At 34.1% G+C, this 17226-nt stretch overlaps 1 protein-coding gene across 15 annotated transcripts in view; it reads left to right on the forward strand.

Annotated features, from left to right (window-relative positions):
- The window catches only part of MYCBP2 (MYC binding protein 2), a 184352-nt gene that overhangs the window by 121859 nt on the left and 45267 nt on the right, over nucleotides 1-17226 (forward strand). For 6 of the 15 annotated variants that reach the window (XM_071549712.1, XM_071549800.1, XM_071549733.1 and 3 more), the window contains 6 exons: nucleotides 2348-2464; nucleotides 3227-3367; nucleotides 9035-9109; nucleotides 11111-11335; nucleotides 12240-12372; nucleotides 15421-15546. In XM_071549712.1, the coding sequence (XP_071405813.1) occupies nucleotides 2348-2464; nucleotides 3227-3367; nucleotides 9035-9109; nucleotides 11111-11335; nucleotides 12240-12372; nucleotides 15421-15546 (817 nt within the window). The remainder of the gene's footprint in view (nucleotides 1-2347; nucleotides 2465-3226; nucleotides 3368-9034; nucleotides 9110-11110; nucleotides 11336-12239; nucleotides 12373-15420; nucleotides 15547-17226) is intronic. The other 9 variants (XM_071549724.1, XM_071549757.1, XM_071549741.1 and 6 more) reach the window with 8 other exon arrangements.

Below are 17226 nucleotides of genomic sequence, written 5' to 3' on the forward strand. Positions count from 1 at the left end.
GCTTCAGAAGCCAAGAGTGCAGATTAGACATGTATCAGTCAGAGACAGTCCAATACACCCAATCACATCTTACTGAGAAAAAGAGCTTAGTTTAGCTCTAAAGGCTTCTTTGTCAGCCCAAAATTTCTCAGTGGTGATCTGTTCTCAACTAGAAACACCACAATATTTCATTGAGGCAGTGGAACATTCCAATTTTGTAGTCAAACCTTACTGGAATTGCAATTTGAAAATGGCTACTGTATTATGATTTTGTATTTGTATTCTTCATTTTCTGCTATTTGAAGTCAGGTGAAAGTCTGCTTTTTCTGTCCATCCAATTTAGTAATGGAGAGATTATGATAGTTACGTGTGTTCAACCTGGGGTATGTGGCCCATAAGAACTGTTGTTTCCTCACTGACTGTGAAGCTTAAATTAACTAATTTGCAGGAAACTCTATTCCACATCGTATTGAGGAAAACATTCTTTCAAACTAATGTAATGTAATTCACAGTAGCTGGAACCAAGAAGAAAGCAGTCCTAATTTAGCTGAACTTGGAGGTGCAAGACTTGCACCAGAGTGATTGGTCACTAACATGTTTTGATTGTTTCTGCTGTCCTGACATGACTGAACAAGTAGCTAGCATCAGTTGTAAAATCAAAAAACAACCACTAAACCCAAAAGCTCTGAGCTAGAGGTGTATTTTTTCATCTGTTCATAGAAGGTCAACCCCCTTGTTAAGGTTGCTATATCCTGTACAATACCCATTCCTGTTCTGCAAGATGTACCTCTTTTCACATTTGTCAAATAAGAAAACACAGCGACAAAGCTCTTGAAAACTGCTGTGCATAGTAAGGGAGATGTACATCCTAACTGCTGAGCCTTTCTGCCTTAGTCACTTCTTTAGCTGGAATCCAGTTGGTGTATGCTCCATGGAATAACTGACTGTGGGGATGTTACATGACAATTACCAGACTTGTGCCGTACAGAAGTATGCCAAGCAAAGAGGTGCAATATCAGAAAGAAGACACAGGCAAATAAGTTTTTCATGATGGTCAGAAATGATCATAAGAGAACTCTTAATCTGTTTTTTGTTGCATTGTATGTCAGTGAATCTGATCCCTAAACAGTTCTAGTTATAGGTTGAAGTTTTAACTAGTCAGCTGCTGTGAAGGAGGAAAATGCTCTTTCCAGGCCTGTGCAGACTCAAAATTTTGAGTGTGAGTTCGTCATCTAAATTAAATTTTTTAATCCAGGTTATAGCAAAATGTCATGTGATTTTCTAAAGTAACATGTTGGGTTAATGCAAGGACCCCTGATTTGCAAGGCTTGTCTATGGTGAGAATGCTGTCAACAGTGATTCAGCCTTATACTTGTACAAGGTCCTTAGAAGTCTTAGTTTTGTCTATTGAGAGAATCTAAATGGTTTGAGTAAGGGGATTGGTAATAAGCAAAATCTTGCACATTATGGGGTATGTTACATTTGAAATCCTTTTCATGCTTCGGTGTTTTATTGTTTTGTTGGTTTTGGTTTTTGTTCTGTTTTGCTTTGTTCTAAATCAGCTTTGGAATAAATACCATTTCTTAAAATAAACAGTTTCTATACGGGAAAAAATAATTCATGCACTTAACTGTTATATTTCATTATGCATTGAGTAGATGCACCTCTGAAAGCCAGAGACCTAGAAGATGGCTTATATTTGTTCTTTATGGTACAGGTGCATTCATATGTTTGAACAGAGAAAAAATGGTACTAAATGACAACTGGGATGTTTTGGGAGTTGTATAAGTCAAACTAATAAAAAGGACCCTCTGCTCTAATCTTCCTGTGAAAAAAGGAGAAACTGTTGAAATAACTATTTGAAAATTAAAGAAGTAGAGAGATCTATTCTTTTTCTATTTTAAAATGGCTAGTTTAACCCTTTAGCTAAGGAAAATACCCAGATTTCTATTGAAAAGCTAAAGAGACTAAAGAGAATATTACTGTAGCACAACTGAGAAATGGTAATCCCAGGCTGATCAGTTAGGAGAAATGCTAATTTTGAAAAGACAAATCCATTAAATAAAACTTGCAGGAATTAATAAAATGTGTGTGTTAAAGGACTCAAAAGCTTGTATTGATCATTGTAGGGAATAACAGAAATATTTCCAAGACAGAGTCAATGCATGTTTACATTTAAGGTTTTTTTGAACATTATGTTACTGGTTATAGTAAAACAAGTAGCCATGGGAAACTAGCAACAAACTGTAACTCTTGTGACTGCTGCCTTGTCACTGGCATTTCAGAATCTGCTAAACCTATTTCTTTTTGCTCTGAGAGCTCTGTTCCAATTTTTTTCTTCCTTACTGTCTCTCTTTGCTTCTCTCAGGTTCGCAAATTTGTGGCCAAGGACAGTGCAGGGCTTCGTATCCGTAGCCACCCTTCCCTTCAGAGTGAGCAAATAGGCATAGTGAAAGTCAATGGATCCATCACTTTCATTGACGAGGTAATCAATAAGACATTTCTACTGAAAATTGGGCTAAGATGTAAAGTTAATTCATGCAAAAAAATGGGGTTTTTGCCATGTTTAGATGTTGACATATATAACTTAAGAGCATAAATTGCAAAAATCTAAATTTGCTAATTTAGTAAATTTAGTATTTCAAACTGTCATTTCCTTTTAATTTACTTACTTCAAAACCTACGTAACAAACACTTGAGACTCTGATACAAGAAAAGAAAATTCCTAGAGTGCACCTTACAATAATGTCTCTTAAGATTTAGCTTTTTATGACTTACTATTTTAACACAAAAATTCAGATGTAGCTATCCTTTACATTATATCTTTCACTTACAGATCTGAAAGATCAATGGTATGTTAAACTACTATGCATGTATTTTTCTGACAATATATGTTCATATATAAAGAATATTTTTACAGTATTATATCAGCAGTGGAAAGTGGGGAATTTATGAAGCTTATGAAGGCTTGACTTTCTTTCCTCTTTTCTCCCAAAGAAGTTCTTTTCACTGCATGATCTGATTTAAATTTATCTTTACACCTTGACTTCTAAAAATATATACCTCCCATTGCTTTGAAATTCTGATTTTGTTGATTCCTCTTTACCTCTGTTTACATTCTATCAGCATAGTAAAGATTGTTGCTTCTTTGCTACTGTTGTCTGTCTGTCTGAAGTCTGTTAATCCTTGCTAGCTGCTGAACAGTTACAGGAGGGCATGGCTCCTTTTTGTTGCTTGTTTCTCATAGATCCACAATGATGATGGTGTTTGGCTGAGACTGAATGATGAGACAATAAAGAAGTATGTTCCTAACATGAATGGTTACACTGAAGCCTGGTGTCTGTCTTTTAACCAACATCTTGGCAAGAGCCTTCTGGTACCTGTTGACGTAAGTAAAAGGTGCCTTTGAAAAATAACCAAAAATACACTCTATCCTCATTACAAAACTTTCTTTAATTAAGGCTGCAAATATGTCCTGAGGTACACAGTATTTTAGCTATCAAATACGACCTTAAATGTGTTTGAATTTTTGAGGGCTATTGTGTAATGAGGGTGGAGTGTAGAAAGGTATGAGGCTTTTTATGTTGAAGCCTCTTATCATAGATGAAAACCAAAAATGCAAGAACTGCTGTATCAAAAGCAGAGTAGTATCAGATTGTGGTCTGCACCAGGTGTTGCTGATGCTAAATGGCATTGTCTGTAAAGTGGTCCACTGGTGCCTCGAATTCAGAAAAGACCTGCAACCTACAGTGAATCAATGTCACTGAGGCTTTTAAAAAAAAAAAAGAAAAAAACCCCACAAACCAAAAAGTTCTTTAGGCTCTGGGTTTTATGTGTACTTTTTCTGAGTTTTACACCTGAATCCTTAAGTTACAAATTTGTTAGCTAGTCAAAGAATCCCAGAGTTTTAAGACTGTGTAAAAAATTGAATTTATAGTAATAGTAAGCATAACTGATTTTAATAACTTTTATGGTGATCACAATCACTACAGTTCAAGTGTTACACTTTTTCTGGAAACAAGATACATTTTTCTTTAAATGCAAAAAGATAAAAAGGAAAAACTGTATTAGCCAAACCAGTGTTTCTTAAAAATTTATAAAAGTGCAGACCTTTTTGGTTCATCTGTTTCCCTGAATCCCCCAGTGAGCAGTACCTTGGTTTGTTCTAGGCAGAATGTGAGAACCAGATCTAATTGCAAGTACTGCTATTTAGATTTGATTTGTTGTCTTATATAAGTGAGCTGCTGCTGCTGCTGCTGCTGCAGTTGAAGATAGTTAGCAAAAGTTTTGTGAGATTAAACACTTCCAGCCAGTAATATCATCCTGTTTGGTTATAGCAGAACTGCGATATTCACAGTTCCAATGAAACTGGGCTATTTACTAGAAGCTAAATCTGGAAATTCATAATCCCTGGTGGCTGCAGCCTGTGTTCTGACAAACATTCTTATATCATATGATTGGGTCTTCTTCCTGTTCCCCTTCATGAGTATAAATTATTTGTTGACATATTTCTATTTGGAGATTTCTTTCAATAGAATTCTTGTTTGGAGAATTTCTGTAATACTGAATTTGGGAAGCAAATTATTTCCATACATCAGTCAGTCAAATATGCCTGTTGTCACAGTGTGTATTTCGTTTGCCGTAGAATATATGAAAAACATAGAAAAAAGTTAAGCTTTGCTTAAAATCTCGGCTGTATTTTTTGCCTTAGAAATTGATACCCATTAGAATATTCCTATTAAATTATTTCCATGAAATGTTAATATTTCTATTCAGCAGTTGAATTTTACCAGTTCACCCGTGATCAAAGTGAATTCACCCTGAATAAGTAATTAGCTTTTGTATATCTGGATGGATGTTATATAACGCTACACTTTTTTTTAGTTGTTTGGGGTTTCTTTTATTTTAGCTATTCCCAATAGTTTTTTACTTGTTAAAGGGAATAATTTTGAGTTCAGCAGTTGTGTCTATGGTTAGCAAGAACTTACTGGTTGGCATACTCCATATAGCTCTAGCATTCACTTAGTTCTAGAGGGGAGCATATGCTGTGCTCCCTGAGAAAACCCTGAAAGGAAATGGCTGTCATAACTGAACATTCAATCTTGATAATATAATCTTGAGAATTAAAATTTTATTTGAATAAGTAGGTTAGATGCAATCAAATGTTAAAGACAGCATTCAATTTTCAAATGTTTTGCTTTCTACCTCTGTAAAGTTCAGGATAAAAGATTGTCTCTCTTCTTGAACACTGCTGTGAATTTGTTTTGATACCATTTGTCTATTAGAACTTGCTAGATATGCCTGAGTTTCTTTTAAGTAACTAGTTATGGCACGTCTTGAATGACACAAGTTAAGTCACATGCTTTCTTAGCTTCTGCTCAGTAAGCAGCACTCAACATGGCAAAAGTCTTAAAAAGGCAATTGTTGTAATTATGAAGGAATGTGCAAGAGATGTATTTTGAGCTAGTTTCAGATGGAAAGTTACAGGTACCTTATTTTCAAATTTGAAAAAAGTTGAAAATGGTTTGTAAATTGTCAAATTTGATCAGTGCAGTCCTCTAGATGTGAAGGACTGATGTGGCAAAAGGTGTTCCATTAAGTAATAATGCTAACCAGTTTGTTAGATTAAATTGTGATATGATCCATATCTGCTCATCCTGTTCTTTGAAGTGGGTAACTGAATGACATAATGAGCAAAAGGTAGTAAAAAATAATTGTTAATGTAGAAGATTTTTTGAATCCAAGTTGTTTGCCCAATATTGGCTTAAGAAGAACACTTGAGAAAGTCTCTCATGTGACTAAAATAGAAACAGAAAATCAATTGGCTGAATTAGTCATTGTATTCCCTGTTCAAGTACATGTCACAGTACTTTTGTTAGGCTCCAGTTTTATTCAACTCACAAGTGGGCAGACTTGTCAACTCCAGTTACATTGCTTTGTCACATTTAAATATGCAGGCTTTTTATAATCATCCCTTCAGTAAATAAAATCTCTTATGTTTTGTAAAATATGTAAGAAGTATATTTTTAAAAAAATATTTTAATTATTCTCTTTCATCACTGTATCAATTGAACAGTGAACGAGTGAAAAACAGTAGAGGTTTTCAACAGTGTTAATTTTTGGCCTTTTTTCTTCTCAACATATATGTTGTATCTACATTTTATGTCTATTGACATTAGTTAGATATTTTATGATAAAGCAAACACTGAATGTTGTGGATCTCATAAATTTGCTGTTTCTGTCTATTCTTATCAAAACTATTATATTTAAAGATAAATGATCATAGGAAAGCAGAGATCCGTGGTAGTTACCAGTGTTTCATTTATTTGAGCATTGGTCTTTTACCATCTTAGGAAGTCCTCAAAGTCAATGCTCTTCTTTTATTGCTCTTGTCCTTGCACAAGGAACTGCTGCGTAGCCTGTGATCTGAAATTGTGCATCCAGTCCATTGTATGTAATACAGATATGACTGTGAATTTAATAGATTGTGATTTTTGGATTAGCTGCTTCCACCTCTGGTAGTTATTTTTCCTTCTGTCCTACGGCATTCACTTAACTGGTTTTGGAAAAATACTGAAGTTCCTTATGCATGCAGTTATGTTTTCATGCTTACACACAGCATGTAGTAGAAAAAGTACATGAGATATAAAACAGTGCACACTAGGAAGAAACAGAATTTTTTCTTGGTTAAGCTCTGGAACTTGACTTTAAAAAAACATAGTCTAAAGAGGCTTTTGTTACTTCATTTTAAATCTTAAACTCTGTACGAAGGAATACTGTACCCTGATGCCCAGTTACATGCTTACATTCCCCAGCAACTACAGGCAGTCAGGATTGAAAAACTCAAGTTTTACCATTATTGCAGTGGGAGAATAAAACAAAATAGTATGTGGGCTACAGTTTTTGATCACAGAACTTCAAAATGCCGAGTGGTTTGTAGAAACGTTGAAGGACATTCACAAGAGATTTCCACCATTGTTTTAAGCACAATGGAAGGCAATTGAAGAGTAAGACTATGTTGGGTAAAGTATCAAGATGGTTGTTTAAGTTAAACCTTAGCTTTGAAAAATAATACAAACTGAGATTTTAAATGCTTCCTGGTGATCTGGTTTTCGATGGCTAAACAAAGTAATTTTTTAAGTGTTGGTTTTTGTTTGTTGTTTGTTTTCTGAACCTTAAAGTTCATTGGAAGAAATATGAATTCCTGTAATTAATTTTAGTTCTTGAAAGGGAAAATTTGAAAGGAAAAAATGATCTAAAACTGCATCTGGTAGCAGCAAGACTAAATATAAAGCTTTTCTATAGTAGTTTCTGCTCTATTCATCTAAACAGGCATACAGTGTTCCAAGAGCAAGGAAGCTCTTGTGCTCCCAGGGCAAACAAGGGCTTCTGGTATGATCTAGTTGGTGTTGCAAAGCCAGCATGGTTGCATTTCACAGCTGTCAGTTTGCCTTGTATATTTTACACATAGATCTTTATGATGTAGAAAAATAGATCTCTGAAAATATGTCAGTATTTTAGGTATGGATAGTCCTTGTATTTCTGTACAGAAATCTATCAGAAAATAGGAGGTATGCTGCAAAGGAATATAATCAGTCAGTTTAAGTACATTGGATGCCTATGAAGTACACTTTCATTATGTAAAAGCAGACTTCTTTATAGTTATTATAGTTTTTTGTCAAATTAGTAAGCCTTTGCTCTGCCAATCTTCCTATCTAATAAGTACCCTTCTCACCTTCCCCAATTCCCAAAACATGTATCACTAGTGCATTGATACCCCCTTCAATTTTGGGTAAAAGTTCTCAGTTCTGAAGAATTGATGGTGTTTTGACAATTTCCCTCTTTTTGTCAAAATGACAAATCATTTGTAGTCCTCAAACTTGATGTTTGTAAACAGTATATAACTAGATAATTTGTTTCTATCATTACCTACTTTTAACATGTTAGTGTTTTTTCAAGGAATACAGATGAAGCATGCCAAGGGTCTTTTGTACTTGTTTCTGCTTGAAGGGATTCACTGCCTTAACTACTGCTGAATTTTAATATGACCACTGTCCAGGGATTTCACTTGTTTCCTATATCAGAATGGGAATAGGAAATCAGATTTTGATACCTCTGTTCATATAGATAAAATTATTACTTTGTCAAAGGGATTCCATTATAAATATGATCATTAGTACTGCTGTATATATATTACTAATTCTTTCATTTGACAGGAACAGTGACAATTTCTTTGACATGAGTAGAAACCAGTTTATGGAGAAAAGATGGCTTCTTTTTCATGTTTTCCAGATTAAAAAAATGCTGTCCTCACTGTTCTGTGGGAGAAAAAACCACACAGAACAGCAGTGCTCATTTCCGTACTATGGGCAATTGGTTATAAAGTTAGTAAATTGTCTCTGGCAGCTGTATTTGGTTTATGATCATTCATTAAAAAATACATTGTGTGTATTTTACAAAATTATTAAAATCTTAGCAATTGTTCTCTGTATAGTACCAAAATTTTGGCTCTGATAAAAAGTGCGATTTTGATGTGCAAGCTGTTGAAACCATTCTGTGCAAGTGAACTGCTTTCAGCAACAGTAAGCTTAGCCCTTCTGCATCTCTTCAATTCTGACTTGGTGACTGAAATTTCCTGTGCCCTTGTGTTGCACTTTCAGAACAGCAGACATCTTTCTAGAAAGCTGGTTTGGTGATGGGACCAACTACTGTTTCATTGTTACAGAAGTGGGGGACTTTTCTGTGCATGAAGTCTCAAGCTTTATGAGAAATGTCTGGCTCTTAATTTCAGTAAATGGCATGACACACTACATCCATTTTGAGCTTGTGACATACTAAACTGTTTCTATTTAATGGATGATTTGCCATAGTGAGCAGTGGACTCAGGTGACTTGATTAGAAAAACATAACTTTCCCCTTTTACAAAACATTCTACCAGAAAATTTACTTGTGGAGAAAGTTTGCATTATAGTACCTTGAGCTTCTTCCTCCATTATTTCTTTGTTCCCATTTCTTTGTTGATATATGTCTCTTTTTTTTAAACTTTGTTGCTCAGAATGTCTTTAATGCTAGCCAAGGAGTAAGGGATTTGGACTTTTTTTCATGGACTTCCAAAGCTTTACCCCCTAAGGTGAGTTAAATTACAGGAACAGTCACACCGTATCTCGTTTTCAGAATGCACCTTATGACTCAACTGTATGCTAAATACTCTTTGAAGTCTGTTTTACTGTGAATTATTTTTACAGGAAATAGCAGATATGCATAGAGTGCAGTATCTGTGTCTCTTCCTTTAGGATGAAAAAAAAACATACCGTGGCAGAATATTGGATTTTCATTAATTTATAAGGAGCACTCTCCTTTTTATAACAAACCAAATTAGAAATTCAGAGGGATGACCTAGTAACATAAAAAAGGCTTTCATTCTCTCTTGAAGCAGAATTTACTAGTAAATTTTTTTCTGTTATTGAAGGCATCACATGCAGTTGCAACATCTAATAGGTTGATATTTGTATGAGTAAAGCTGCAGATATTTAATAAATACTCCACTCAATCTTTTTTAAAAATTCTGTAATTGTAGGAACAAATTACATTAAGTATAGTTAAGCTGTTTAAACTAAGTGCAGAAGTGTTTGTCTAAATATCAGTGCTGTAGTGATTTTGAGATCCGTTTTCTTATATGAACTTTATAATTATGTCATTACGTTGTACATTTTAATTTAGTGATTTTGAAACTTGTTTGTCCACTGAATCTTTTTCCCTAGAAAAACAAGCTTTGTTATAGCAAGTTCTAAACAATGTTTAAACTCTCTTTTTCTTTCCTGGAAACAGTTTACCTCAGCTTGTGTTAACTTGCTTTGTAAGTTACATATTTACAGAAAAGAATCATTTTTCTATAAAGGCTTCTTGAAAAACTTGCTGTGTTAGTCTGGAGGTAGTGCACAGACTTCATACCAGAAAAAAAGAGCTGGAAATATGATAGAGGTCAAAGGAAATTGCATCTGAAAGGAAATAATATGAGAGAAGTTTGGGTTAAATCTGACAAAAGAGACTATTCTTTTACATAGCAGGAAGGGAGCTCCTGGAAGATGTTGTTTCAGGATATTGTTGAGGCAGAAAATATCAGCATATAATTAATAAATGAAATTTATAGAAATCAAATTCATAAATAAACACTAAAGAATGTAAGGGTATACCCTCTAACTTGCAAAATAAAGTTTTTAAATGCTGTTGATAAATAAGGAATAGACTACTAATAAAGACTTGTGTGCTGCTTATAAAGAGCATCTTCTGTTGCTGAACACAGGATACTGAATTAGGTGAACCACTGGGTTTATCCAGTAGGGTATTGCGTAGTTCTTCCCTTTCAAATGTTCTTTTAAAAGTACCTCTGACTTTCATTAAAAGCATAATAGAGCCCATTCCTGCTTCTAACTTGCTTTCTTCTGATACAAATGCACATTCTTTACCCTTATCTGTTGTATTTTTCTGTACAATAGCCTTTTTATTAAGCTTTTATTAACCTTTACTTTCTTAGTAAGAAATTCAGAAAGCATTTCCTCATTTCAGATTTGGATATATATTTCATCTGTAATTAATATGAGATGAAATAAATTTGCAAACTATTTTTATTGTCATAGTGAATGTAATAAATACACAGTAATAGTTACATGTGCATTTAAGAGTCTATATGAAATGTGAAATCAAAAAAAGAAGCATGCCATATGGAGAGAGATAATATTCAAATTCCCTTTACATAGCCCTAGACTTTCACAAAATTTCACAAATACAGAGGGATGAATGAGTGTGTGTCCTGATAAATGTCAGTGTGGAACAAGGTTTAGTGAAAGGAGTTTGATTAAAAAAATTCTTTCTAATGTTAGATATGAGCTATTCCTTTTATATAAATGGCTATATTTATACCACTTTTTGTTCAAGAGTAATATGGTGATTTTTCAATTAATGTGCAATTTGCTAGTGGTTAGTTGTTTAGCATTGCACAGTAAAATTAGCAGTGTAACTAGTATCTCTTTTAGCTTTCAAATTTATAGTCTTTAAATATTTATCTAAATAGTTCAATGATGGCATTAACAGTTTTTATTCTGTTCTGTTTTGCCTTTGTTTGATTTCTCAGGAATCTAGGTCTAATGCTGATGATTTTTTCAAAGACCTAAATTCGCACTGTCCACAGGAAGCAGTGATGCAAGAACAAGATATGCCATTCGTTCGAGGTGGACCTGGAGTGTACAAGGTAGTGAAGACTGGCCCGTCAGGTCACAACATCAGAAGCTGCCCTAACCTTAGAGGTATCCCAATTGGAATGTTAGTTCTGGGAAACAAAGTCAAGGCAGTGGGCGAGGTATGGATCCTTGTAGCTTCAGTTCATGTCTTCATAGATACCAGTATGTAACAGTAGTAAACGCAACAAAAGAATCTGCTTCTGTACAGGTTTGCTTTTCCAATCCTCATGATAAATACTGACCTTTGGACTTGGTTTGTATTATAAGTACTAATGCAGTTATGTCTTTTACCTTTTTACATTGACTGGAATAATGTTAAAATTGTACTGCAGTTCCATATGCTTGCTTACACGTTTCTGTTACAGTATTCCTTACAAAATTATATTTCTTGTTCTACTTTTTTGTCATATTCTTTGAACGAATTTTGTTTCATTGAAAAATGTTTTCCTAGGACTGCTTAACAAATTACTGTGTTTCTCTGTATTCACTGTATTAACTTGTTCAGTTACTGAATTGTTGGTACTGTTCCCAGTTGTCCAGCTGTGGTGCTTTATGGTTAAGAAGGGCTTAAGGATGAAGTGTGTCATGCTATTTCCTAAATATAATGTCAGGAACAAAAATAATACTCATAAAAACTTTTCATATAAGACTTGGTATTATAATTCTACTGTTGCAGCCATCAATTAGAAGGTATATTTTGGTGACTATTTCCCTCAAGTGTTTATTTAGACTTATTTGGATGTTCTAAAGTTGTGGTGTTGGTGTTTTGCTTCTTCCACACATAAACTGGTTTAAGATTTATGGAATAACTTCTAACTGTAAGTGTGCCATAAATAGGTTTGGTCCTTCAGTCTGCCTCAGCCTGTGGCCTTAATTTAAGAAACTTTTTTCTTTCTACATTTGCTTTGTAATATAAAGATTGGAATGAGTGTGTTTGTCAGATACCATAATAAGTTGCTGAATCAAGCTATTGAATTATTTGAAAAGTCACTTAATCTTGCTTTTCTTATGTGTGTGCATCAGGTGACTAATTCAGAAGGTACGTGGGTGCAAATGGATAAGAACAGCATGGTAGAGTTCTGTGAAAGTGATGAAGGCGAGGCATGGTCATTAGCTAGAGACAGAGGTGGAAACCAGTACCTCCGACACGAAGATGGCAAGTGGTTGTTTTGTTTTACTTTTTCTAAATTAACTTAGAAAAAATTAAGCAATCTAAACAAGAGAAATAAAGTAGGATCTGAGCTTTGAATAGGTATCACATTAATTGATGCATTTTCACTTGAGTTATATGTTGAACACAGTTGGAATTGAAAGTTGTTTATAAACATTCTTTAAATGTTTTTAAAAGAACATTTCAAGTATTTTCCCATGTCTTCTTCTGTACCAGTTATGGTTATGGACCATAACGTTAGCCATCTTTTTTTTTTTTTTAGCTGTGGGGATAATTAAGTTCTTGTTCATTTCTGTAGTCTTCTTTGTGTCTCTTGAAAGGCAGAGCAGAATGAATTATTTAGGTTCCTTTTGATTTTGTTAAGTTTGTTAATTCTGTCAGGTGGCATCCTGTTAAAAACCCATTAACATGTTTTTTAACACTGTATTTAAAATTAATGTCAAATCAGTTCATTAGGAATGTGTGATTGCATTCTCTTAAAATGCAGAATTTATCTCCTGATAATTCATGTTCAGATTGGGTAAGACCTAGAAATAATTTAAAAAACATATGTAAGATGATACTAAACAAAAAATTCTATTGCCATGCCCCCCACTCAGTCATCCTTCTCACTAATCTCCCTCCAAATTAGCTGTGATTACTTATTTCAAATATCTTTTTTTCACCCTAAATGCTTCATATGAATACCTTAAGGTATTCTGAAACTGTTATTTCCTTAACAGAAAGACTCAGCCCATTTGGATGAGTTCTGCTGTACTTATATTCGTTTAAAAGATGAGAGGGAGTGATCTGTCAGTGTTTATACTTCTGGATACGATCATCTGTCCAACTGCCCTGTCAGTGCAGATTCAGCTAGATCAGGTTGCTCAGAGCTTTGTGTACTCAACTTGTAGCTGTCTCCAGCCTCTCTGAATATCTTGTGCGAGTATTGACTCACCTTTATGGTGAAAAATACTCTTTATACCTAATCACAGTTTCCCATCCTGTAATTTCTATTCCTTGTCTCGTGTCCTGTCACTGTGAACCTCTGAGATTAGTCTGGCTTCATCTTCTCTGGGAGCGTGACAGACACAGCACCCCAAGCTGGTTCAGCATGTCCCTCTTGTCTTCCCAATATCTGGTAAAAGTTACTATGACTCTTCATTAGTATGGTTTTGTTACAGGTATTCTTGGAAGTATTTAAGGTCCTTCCATTGATGATAAAAGTTTAGTAGAGTTCCCTAGAGGCTAGTTTGTTTCTATTCACTTAAAATTAGCTTCTTCAAGCCTTCTTTCTTTTCATCTATATTTCTGTTTTCTGCATAAATCTGGACATTTTTCAAATTATAATCTTCCCACTGCTTTTGTAGGATCTAATGCATCTGTTTTCCAAAAGTTGTCATCATGAAAAGCTCTGACCTCATGGCGGTCATATTCTGCTTGTGTTTTTATGCGCTTGTTGTCAGCCTCTTACTTACTCATTGTAACAGACTCTGTCCTGTTTCTGGTTTTGGCAGTTGGTGCTGAAATTTATTTCACACATAGATACTCTAAGAAATATCATAACATTACTATACTGAAGTAAAATAGTTCCTAACTAATACATATTTGTATTCTGTAGGCTGTTGTGGCCTGACTGTAAGTATAAAATGTTCTGTAAAGAAGGAGAATAATGAGGTTTTCATAAAATACAAGTATTTAGGTAATACTCAGAACACTATCCTTTCTTCAAATCATAGCTTTTCCATTTAATGTCTGATAATGTCAGTTTTAATCTTATCTATGTCAGTCTATGTTTTTATAAGTAGGATGAAGATAGATAACTCTTGTGTATCTAGCTAAAGCCGTTTCAACAGTTATCAGTGCAATTACTGAGATATTTTAATCTATTTTATGTTCCTAGTCCGTCTCAGTACCACGTGAAATGAATGCCCTTAAGCCATATCTGGAGGTTATTTTAGACTGATTGTTGTTATTTGCCATGAAATTGTTTAGAAATACTTTGTCATTGGTTTCAGTGCTTTTGCTGGAGGGAAAAAATGAGGATTTGGAGAAGCTCCAGCTAGATTTGCAACTGTCTATATTTTTATCCATAAATAATAACATCTTTCAGACTATGTTCTTATTTTCATATTTTAGAAAATTTTAATTCAGTTTCCCTAAAGAAGTAGAATTTCTTTCAGAGACAAAGCAGAAGTGGTACTGAATGCCTAAGTCCATAGGCAGGTATCCAGTTAAAACACTACAGCAAGATCTGGAGTTGCCTCTGAGAAAATTCCGGATTCTTTCTTTTATAAGCAAACTTCAAATTTGCAGCTTTCTCCCTTTTATTTTTTTATTTGAATATGTGTCTTATGTAAAAGTTTGTACTCTGAAATGCATTTTTAAAAAAAAATTTAATGATATTTCTAGCCACATTAAGTCAGTAATTTCTCCCTAAATCTTAAGTAGTCAAGTGGATTCTGTCTCTTTTATTTTGCCTGTAATGTTATTATGAATATTATGAAATACTCCAGGTTGGTTTTCTTTAGAGGTTTCTTCAGTGCCATACAGAAAATGAAATTATAGTACTCATTTACAGATGTGAATAAATGTAAGAAAAAAATGTCTTATGTCCCATGAACTATTAGGGCCTACCCAGGATTGAAGGTTTATTGACTCAGAGTTTGCAACTCTGGAAACTATCCTTTCTTCACTCTGTTTTGTCACATGAATGTAAAAATTGCTGTCCAAAAGATAAACACTGAATGGTGTGATGTTACTGAAAAAAACCAAAGTGTCAAGCTAGTTTCTAAGTGACAGATAATGGCAAAAGCTGTCAGAAATTCAGCCAAACTTGAAAACAGTCTGCGTGGTATTTAAGTCCTCTGTTTTTATATTTTTAGAGCGTGAGCTCTAAAGAAGAGATGTGCTTTTTTTTAAGAGAACTGCATACAGAGGAAGAGTGCCATCTGTGGAAAGAAATAGCACTCTTTTTGCCTTATGACTCATCTTTCCAATATAGATCAATTACTAAGAGGGACTAATTCTGAAGACATGTGTGTTGTTTTACAGAGCAAGTTCTCCTAGATCAAAATGTGCAGACTCCTCCCCCAAGTCCTTTTTCAATACAAGCTTTCAGTAAGGGGACAAGCTGTAGCAATGGACAAGGGTTTGATTATGGCCTTGGAAATAACAAAGGTATGTTTTTACACTCACATTTTAAAAAATTTTGTTTTTCTTAACTTGGCTTTTATTTTTGTCAGTCATTTCCTACTTTTTTAGGCACTACAGATATCCAAAACACATAAGCAGTAGTAAAATAAATTGCAAGCTGTTTTTCAAAACATGTAGTTAATGTTAAAACTGCTTTTTACTTTGCTTTGATTTCACTTAATCTAAGTACTCTATATAAAAAGGGTCATCTAAGATTTGTAAGTTACAGTTGAGTCTTTCGATACTGGTAGGCGCAAAACTGTAATGCTGAAATAAAAAGTACATACTTGTAAAACAAGACAAGAAAATTATTTGACTTTGAAAGCACTTATTTTAAAAAGGCCAGAAACATCTGTCATCTCTCTTGACAATTTTTAAGTGCATTTAATGGGTTGACAAAATTAAAGATAGCATTTGAGATTACTTTTAAAACATAAAAAAATTATAAAACGGAAAAAACACTTTAAAAAAAAGGTTGTAAAACTCAGGAAGAAGTTTTAAAACTGAAGTTACCTTTCTATCACATAGATACTAGTTACAAATGCTGGGAAATACATCAAACCTTGTTAATTTTATTGGCATAAAAGAATAGTTTGTTTTGATCATGGTTTATTTTGTTGGCAAGATCTAAATATGTGAATGTATGTGTATTAAAGCCATCACAATAAACTCAATCTGCATGCCTCCTATTCACTTCTTGGTTAGGTATAGAAGATTTAATAATACAGAAGGGACTTTTGTTGGGTCAGGTGTCCTTGTAAAATATGCCTGAAACATGGAGCTTTGCCATTCTATTCTTACATAACTGGACTCTGTCCATGCCACTACAAATAGGGGCCTAAGGTGTCCTATGTGTTTTTAACATCCGCATATGCTCTTACTGGTCTCCTAAACAAAATAAAACTTATTTTAAAGGAGAAGAATGTAGGGAAAAAATTATTCTCTCAATGTCAATTTTGTAATAGTGTAAATATTATCTATACTTTTTTCTACAGAAGCAGAGTAGGAAAACAGTTTTTTCTTCTGTGGAAGATAAAATTTTGGAGATCAGTGTGCTGTATTTAACGTGAAAACCTTGTGATTTTCTATACTGTATCTTAGATAGTTTCAAAGGTATTTCTTTGGGATAATAGAGTTACAGAAGGTTTGGAAGCTACTCCTGACACTGGATTCCATACCATTTTATATGCATTATTTTCCCAACATACCCTCAAATTGTGATGTTTAGTGTGAATGAACAACTCAGCCAGATGACTTTATTCATTTCTGTGTACTGTATTTCCTTCTGAAAAGCCTAAGAGCGGTGCGTTGGTGATTGTATGGACAGAATAATGATTCTACTTTCCCAAAACTAGAATTCTTCAGCTGTACCATTACTTTATATTCAGTTTTTTCTATTCTCAGGTATAAAAAGCTTTTGAGTTTTGAGGAAAATAAAACATGGAATGCACAAGCATGATTTCCTAGGGGAATTTCTGAATGAAGCACTTCTTTTGAAGCTGCTTGTTTGTTAAAAGCACTTCTTTAGGGATACCCAAGTTTCAATGAAAATTTAATTGCCATCTATGAGTCTTTCAAATGACTGATCAAATGTAGAGAACCCCATGTAACAGGTCTATGTTGATAATATTACCTGCAAGACAGAAGACATTGCTCCCACAATGA

This window comes from Pithys albifrons, chromosome 1 (genome assembly GCF_047495875.1).
Source record: "Pithys albifrons albifrons isolate INPA30051 chromosome 1, PitAlb_v1, whole genome shotgun sequence".
Taxonomy (NCBI): Eukaryota; Metazoa; Chordata; class Aves; order Passeriformes; family Thamnophilidae; genus Pithys; species Pithys albifrons.